General features: G+C 39.8%; 1 protein-coding gene across 1 annotated transcript; it reads left to right on the forward strand.

Annotated features, from left to right (window-relative positions):
- The first annotated feature begins 1,544 nt into the window (after nt 1-1,544).
- Nucleotides 1,545-8,190, forward strand: LOC146496903 (uncharacterized). Its single transcript, XM_085140915.1, has 2 exons — nt 1,545-1,848; nt 3,340-8,190. The coding sequence occupies exons 1-2, from the start codon at nt 1,677-1,679 to the stop codon at nt 4,233-4,235; spliced, it is 1,068 nt and encodes a 355-aa protein (XP_084997041.1). The 5' UTR covers nt 1,545-1,676; the 3' UTR covers nt 4,236-8,190.

Here is an 8,190-nt window from a genome sequence, read left to right on the forward strand (position 1 = left end):
CCAGTCCACCAGCAGGGCCACACCCACCAGGCCTGAAGGCGCCCGCAAACCGGTGCTCGCAGAAACACATACACACACACATCCGCAAACAGGGAGAAGAGGGACAGCAACACCAAATATACATATAATATAACCAGTCCATAACTGCTCAGGGATCCTGGGTTGCTCAGACCCAGAACCCTGACAGTTTTATTAGTTTTAATCTTTTAACTTTATGCATCAAGCAAACATTTAATTATCTGCAACATTCTCTGTCTTGAAGAAATTAGTTTAACATTTAAACCTATTATCTGCACATTCCAGCACATAAAATAAAGTCTTTTTTTGTGTTTACACTCAGTCTTTCAAATAGATGCAAGTAAAACACAGCAGAAAATAAATAAAGTCAAAGACTAGCGGTCCTGTTGCTCTATTTTCACCTGTAAAGCAGGAGTGGGGTAGGCGGAGGTTTACCCTGGTGCAGGTGTGCAGCGGTCAGTGGAAGAATCCGCGAGTTTCTCTGTGAGTTTCCCATTACGTCGTAGCTACTCGGTGCTTGTTTGGAATTTTAGGGGGTTTTTTCGCTGTAAAAAGAAGTTTTCTTCCCACGCACAACGGACACTAATGTTTTTGTCACTTTTTATGGAATCAAACTCAAAGTAAGGTCAGTACTTCCACGCTTTAAACGCTGCACGCTCATACTCTCTCTGCACTCGATATATGATCCATTGTTGTTAACTCACATATTGACTAGTGTAATCCTCTCTTGCATGGTCTCCCCCAAAAATATGTCCAACTTCAACTGGTTCAAAACTCAGCTGCATTATTACAAGAACCCCCTCCGATCAGAACATCACCCCTGTTCTCCAGGAGCTTCACTGGCTCCCTGTGAAATTCCAGATAGTGAACAAACTTCTTCTATTCACCTACAAGGCCCTTCACAACCTCGCTCCTGCCTACCTTGCTGACCTGTTAAGCACTATCTCTTCGATCAGCTTCTTCTATCCAGCTTGCTGTGCCTTCTTTCCACCTCAGCACCATGGCAGGCATCGCTTTCAGCTGCTCTGCTCCCAGGCTGTGGAACTCTCTACCCCCAGATATAAGAAACCTTGATTCTCTCCCCCCGGTTTAAATCCCTCCTACTACTGCCCACCTATTCAAATCTGCATATTCACTGTGAACCTGTTTATTTTATCTTGTGCTTTTGTTTTCTTATTTTTAAGCACTTGAACTAAAGTGCTTCACCAAGCCAGCACACAGTTAAATATATTTACGTGGGGAAAATTTAAAACAAAACAATAAAAGGAAAATCTGTTATTCTTATGGAGCAGCTGAACACAAAGTGAGTCGACCAACCAATAATCGATTTCTCTTATAAAAATGAGAAGAACTCAAACTAACAATCAGTTTTCAGTTTAAACAGAGAATTTTTCAAGTTGAAATTCAACTTATTATGGTTAAAATAATGTTTTGTTTTTGTGAAATGCGGTGAAAACAAATAAATATATAACTTCGTACTATAACCTGATTTGGGAACGAAACCTGTCCTTCTCTGTCGGAACTTTGCTGTGTAACACCAGGCGGAAGTAAACAGGAAAGAGCGGAAGTTCCGTTAGCTTTTCTCCTGTGTGATAGAGAAGGAAGACGGTCGTATTGTTGTCGTCTCTCAGCTGAATCTTTGAGCCGTTTGAGCAACCATGTCTTCAATTCAGTATCTGAGAGAGTTTATCAACGAGCGACTAACTGCTGCTGCTGAAGAAATCTTCTCAGAGTTTGAAAAAACGATCGTCCAGTACGAGGAAGTGATCGACCGTCAGCGCAGACTGCTGGATATCACCTGGAAACCCGAGATAAAGCTGCACACAGCAGGCGAGTCTCACTCTGATGGATGGATGAACTCACACATGAACGAGTCTCACTCATTTTAAAGTTATTTGCTTTGTTTTATATGATCATATTATTGCTTCGGGATGTTCAGCTCTTCTTCACTCCCGCACTCGTCATCACCTCTGCTCTCTCTTCATGTCCTGGTTGTAAAAATAGTGCAGTAATTTTCTAACGTGATGATTGGTTACTTAGCATCAGATTATTTTTTCATTGAGTCAGCTAATTATTTAAAAACATTGCATAAAGGGAACATATTTAGACAGTATTTCCTACCATAAGAGCTGAACAGTCGTCAGGTCCGCTGCCGACTACAGGCCAATATTTCATGCAGCTACAGATGTGCATCCAACACATCTGTTGCTTTTTATTACCGGGTCCTTTTCCATCCAGTGAAATGTGTCTTCACAGCTGCATCACTTCCTCTTCTGTTTCACACACATCTTATGTATTTTATTTTGAATCAATCACATTTTTTCAAATAAAGGGCTTATTTTTTTCTTCTAAAGTCACATTATTGTCACAGAGTGCACACTGACTTTGTAAAGTAATATGCACTATATACATGCACAGTATATTAGTTACTCGGCTAGACAACAGTGGTACTTGTGTTCTTTCTTTTGCATGCAAATAATAACCTGAGAACGGTTACCATGGTTACCCACTACAATGCGTGTCTGTGTGCACACTGAGAGGAGAAAATGAGAGCAGTGGTGCTGCTTTTTGAGCCCGACGTTACTCTCGGTAGCATCCACTTATCCCCCTGGTGCTCTCAGTGACTCTCAGAGTGAACGAGAAATGATCAAATAAAACACATGAACAGATGATGGAAATATTGATCTGCAATAGCACTTCAATTCACTTTGGTTTTATTTATATAGCACCAAATCACAGCAACAATTGCCTCAAAGCGCTTTATATTTAATGTCAGGTCATCACCGGGGAGATTTTTTTTAAAAAGTACAGCTCTGCTTCAAAGCAAAAACACACAGAAGCAAGAAAACAAAACAAGAACAGCTGATGACTCTCACAAGGTCGTCCATACTTTCATTTTTTAAAAACTTTTTTAACTGTCTTCTCAGCTGATTCAGAACGCCCTGCCTGGATTTTCACTGACACCAAGAAATAAGAATATAAAAGGCCTTTTCCTTATGTGCCTGGGCATATAGTTATATTAGTGAGTTTGGTTCTGTAGGTTTCTTTGAGTTTTAATATATTAGAAATGTAATTTTATGAAGCTCTTTACTACCTTTTTAACCCTGTGTGTGGGTTGATTGAGGTAATGCTGTAAAATAAACAGTTTATCCCCACAAAAAAAACAAATAAACCTTTTTCCAGACGTGATTTTTAGCTTTTTTTACACATCAGACCAGACTTTTAGAAGAAGCGGAAACATTGTGTGTGTTTATTTTAATGATTGCTCAGAGGAGTTTTCCTGTCATCACATCAGTTTTCTTTATGTTGGCTTCGCTCTAGGCCTCCAGCAGCAGCATGTCTATAAGGAGGAGGAATTTCTCATTAACCAGCAGCTCTGTAATGAGGAGAACCGCGGGGAACCAGAGCCTCTCCAGATCAAACATGAACAGGAGGATTTCTACAGCAGTCAGGAGGGACAGCAGCTTGCACTGAAGGAGGACATTGATACCTTTATGGTGACTGCTGCTTATGAGGAAAGAGCCCACGGTGAACCAGGACCAGACAGGGAGCAGCTCCTCTCTCACAGCTTCCTGATAGCTGAGGGTCAAGATCAGGGAGGAAGCAACTATGTAGATTTAGGATCAGCACATAGTGAAAACAGAAGTCACAGTACCGATGCAGAAGACTCTCCCACGTCAGAGGGTCAGTGTAACACTGGTAAAAAGTCGGTAACATGCAATGTTTGTGGAAAATTGTTTAAGAATAAATACAAAATACACGAACATCACAGAATCCACACAGGCGAGAAGCCCTATCTTTGTGAAACGTGTGGGAAAAGTTTTACTCAAGGCGGTAGTCTGTTGGTTCACATGAGGACCCACTCGGGTGAGAAACCGTATACCTGTAACACCTGTGGTGAAAGATTTTGTTACTTATTAGCACTTAAAAAGCACAAGGCGGTGCACACAGGTGAAAATCCATTTTTTTGCACAACGTGCGGGAAAACGTTCACTCAAAGGGGCAGTTTGTTGGTCCACATGAGAATCCACTCAGGAGAGAAGCCGTATTCTTGCAAAACATGTGGGAAAAGTTTCACTAAAAAATGTACTTTATTGGTGCACGTGAGAATTCACACCGGTGAGAAGCCGTACACTTGCAAAGTATGTGGGAAAAGTTTTACCCAAAGAGGTGGTTTGGTAGTCCACATGAAAACTCACGCAGGGAAAAAGTTTTAGTTCTGAATATTTAGCAGGGAACGGTGTATTTATGAAGCCGAGCTTGACAAAAGTATTGAACTCGTTAACAGTAAAGCTTTCCCAATCAGAGCTGGCTTTACACACTTCCTGCTGCTCAATAAAAGGTCTTTAAAAGTCTGAAATTAAGGTCATGACTGATCTCAAAAGCTCATATATGTTCCATAAATGTGATGAAATAATGAAATCTGGTAAACAAAAAAACATCGCAATTTAAATCTCAGTTTTTCTGCGTGTTCTCGGCTCTCACCGGTGATGATGCAGATTTATGTATATTAAGATGTAGTGATGTGAACCGGCGCTAACCTAATAGCTTACTTGTAGTCTTCTGATATTCTGCTATTCAACAGCAGCCTGTAGACGATAGCACTTAGTATGAACACTGTAGATGCTCACGTCTGTTTCAGAAATGGGAAAATAGGAGGCGGGAAGTAGAGTCCCATATCCATACTGGCACTTAACATGTCTTTAGTTCAGATGACGAATGATCTCATTCTGTAAACATATGAAGGTAAAACAGTATTAGGAACTAACATTTGTCTGATTTTTAACTTTACAGTTATTTATGTTTTTTATATATATATGTGTGTAAAAGCAGAAACAGTAGGTGAAGAAAAAGTGTAAGATTTCGACTAATGTGTTTCCCACTTTAACACACACTCACTCCTCTTCATGATGAAAACAAAGATTGCGTCTGCAGCAGAGTTAATCCTCATTTCTGCAGCCGTGACCGAACAAACAAGTAAATCTAAAATTGAAAATGAATCTTTCTCAGCAGCAGATCTCAAACAAACAGTAAAATAAATATGAAATGACTGTTGGCCATTAAAGAGCATTTGGCTAGTGTAGGTGACTAAGATGCAGCTGAGTTAAAACTATTGTTTTTGCAGTGAGGAGAACAGCCGTGGTGCTGTGAGTATCAACATATGACTAACAAAAGATCTAAACTGTTTGTTGTGGAGATTTTTGCACTGGTGAGTCGATTTAGGACCGCACGATTCTGGCAAAAATAATTCTCCTGATTTTTTTGATCAATATTGTGATCATGATTAATTGTTGTGATTATTCATGTATTTTAGTGACAAAAGGCATTTACTGCATGTAAACATAACACTGCTTTTACATCCATAATGCAACATTCCTAATATTATTCACCCACATTCCAAAAAATATATATATATTAACAAACTAATTTAAAACACTTTTCCAGACCGATATGGTGCAAGCCTGATGTAAGCGCATCCACTTAAAACTAAATATAAAGTCTTTCCCTGCATTCACTGTACCTGCATGATGGATGTAGATGACACTCTCAGTAACGTATTCGACAGCTCTGACCTCCCTCCACGTTTCCCTGCGTGCTTTTGCATGCAGTGCAGGTATCTCCTCCTTTATTGTGGACATGACGAGTCAATGTCGGATAATTCACGTTAGTAACCATTTCTTTATTTTTTTTAGCCTTTGTGCGTCAGTCGTGCTGCAGTTCGTGGATTGTTTAAAGCCATCTTCACACGTGATTTCATCTTCATTACGTCTCTTCCGTTAAATTCAAAGTATTTCAAAACAACAGAGTATGATGCTGAACGACAAGCTCCTCCCCCTCTGCTGTACAGGACAGCTCAGTTTTGTTATATGTGTCTTTTAACACAGTGTTACTCGTGCAGACTAGTTCAGGAAACCTTCAGAGAACAGCTGTGATTCAGGAAGTGCTTGATGTGCTTTTGTGTTCTGTTTGTCGAGCACACAGTTTCAGTTTTGTTCCATGATCATCATTTCATAGAAGGAAGCCAAAATCAAATTCAAGGCTGAAATCTGATCATTTCTCTGCCCTACAAGCTACTGATCAACATAATGTGACAATTTTATATGTTATTACTCTTATTTTCTCTCATGTGCAGCAGAGACGCAACTTTAGACGACTCAGTGTCGCTTCTGTGTCACACTGTGGCACTCTCATGATGAGCGTTTTTATTCTCCAGTGAAACATGATGAATCTCACACAAGGTCATTTTTTGTTTGAATTGTGTTAAGTTTGTTTGTGCAGTGTACCATTGGATGTACGGACTGCGACTGAATTAAGTTGGTGTTTTATGATATAAAATCTTGTTAAAGCCGACCGTAGAAAGAAGTTCATTTGTTCTGTTTTATTATAAAATCTGTGTTTTCCAGCACTCACAGACTCTGGAAGAAAAATGTGTGTAATATGAACCGAAGTGTTTCCTGTTGTTTCTAAGTTCTGTGAGTTTGCTGCAGTTTTCTGTCACAACAATGTAAATGTAAAAAGGTACGAGTGGAGACGTTGCTCGGCAACTCTTAGTTTTTAAAGCAGCTTCTTTCCCTCCAGAGTTAGACTGACTTTGTTTCCCTTTTACCGCCATCAGTTAAGTTTGTGTGTGTATTTGAACTTGGTTGGAAAATTGGATGTATGAAATGTTTCCATTGTATTCTGTCATATTCTGATCTATGTGTGATTTTTCCCTTGTTTTTACTCTACCTCGGATATTTGGATTGTGACCTGAGATACTGAAGCTGAGAAATCCTGTAGTGCTCACTGACAACACGAGTCCTTTATTTGTGGAAAGCATGTATCACTTTTTGTTCTTCTGTTTTGTGTTCAACTAATTTCGATTGTTCAGGATTTAGAAGTGAAACTAGGAAGTTGTAGATTTTCACCCTGCTCTTATAAAAAGCTCTTTCTAAAGTTTTTTTTGTCTGTTTCATGATTTATAAATGAAAGCTGCAGTAAAGATGCAGAGCTGAAGATGAAGACACAGTGTGTCAGAATTAATACTGAATTGTTAACTTAAATCAGGAAGTGAAATTCTGGAGATGAAGAATGTCTTTTGTCAGAGTGTCCTGAGCTCAGAGAGACAGAAACCCCTTAGTTTCATGACATTTACATTTCAGATGCTTTCCATTTCAGGACCACAGACAGCGACGATGTTTCCTCCTGACTGTTGATGCTGATATAAAGTGTTGGTTTGTGGTTGATGTGGATTTGCTGCTCATGTGAATCCTCCCACAGTGTTTCATTAGCAGCTGTAACCACAGTGACTCTGATAAAACAGGAATTAGCAGAATCCATCTGATATGAAGCTGTGCTTTGAATACCACTTCCCTCCTCTTTGAAGAGTAGTCAGATATCTGTGTTCAGGTTTTTGTACAGCCTCTTCTACACTTTGTATCACTGTGTTTGTAGAGCACAGTAGTAGAGAGCTGTGTCTGCCAGGGTTAGGGCTGCTATGGTCAGATTAGTTGATGTAGAAGATGTTTTGGATTCATATCGTTTATCAGGAATATATTCAGCACTGCCTCCTTTTCCTTTTTTCCAGAGTATAAACTGAGGAGCCTGAAGGTCAGAATGATGTTTGTACCAATAAAGCCAAGCATCACTATCACTTGTCTCATAGCTACATCTGAGTGTGACAGATTCTCCTTCTGTTTCAGTGACTTCAAGTTGTTGAGGAGTGATTGAGTCTCCAGCTGTTAGTCCTGGAAAAAGAAAGAAGAAAAGTAGTGAAATGCAGTCTGTATATCTGCTTAATGCAGCAGCTTCAACTAAACTTTAATCCTGTTCTTAAACTCACCTATAATGTGAGATAGAAGCAAAAAGAGGTGCAGCAACATGTCTTTGGAGTTATTAAAGCCAGACAGACAGCACATGAACAATGTTCTTCCACTGCAGCACAATGACCAACAAATAATGTCATTGGATGAGCTCAACTTCAGTGGGCGGGGCCAGTTTAATAGCTCAGCCAATCAAATAGTTTTGTGCTTCCACAGCAGCTCTGTCTCTGTCTCTGATCTTTACTGCTTCATTTCTCTGTTGTCTTTGTCATCAGTCCAATGACACAAGAATCAGAGGTTTAACAGTGTGTGGCTCCCTCTAGTGGATGTTGTGGAGTATTCTGTTGTCTTTGCTCCAAAGGTTTTTGTA

The sequence above is a fragment of the Neolamprologus multifasciatus genome, chromosome 18 (genome assembly GCF_963576455.1).
Source record: "Neolamprologus multifasciatus chromosome 18, fNeoMul1.2, whole genome shotgun sequence".
Taxonomy (NCBI): domain Eukaryota; kingdom Metazoa; phylum Chordata; class Actinopteri; order Cichliformes; family Cichlidae; genus Neolamprologus; species Neolamprologus multifasciatus.

Coding starts and splice junctions, on each gene's coding strand:
- LOC146496903 (XM_085140915.1), top strand. CDS start 1,677: ATGTCTTCAATTCAGTATCTGAGAGAGTTTATCAACGAGCGACTAACT. Junction 1,849..3,339: donor GATAAAGCTGCACACAGCAG/GCGAGTCTCACT, acceptor GCTTCGCTCTAG/GCCTCCAGCAGCAGCATGTC.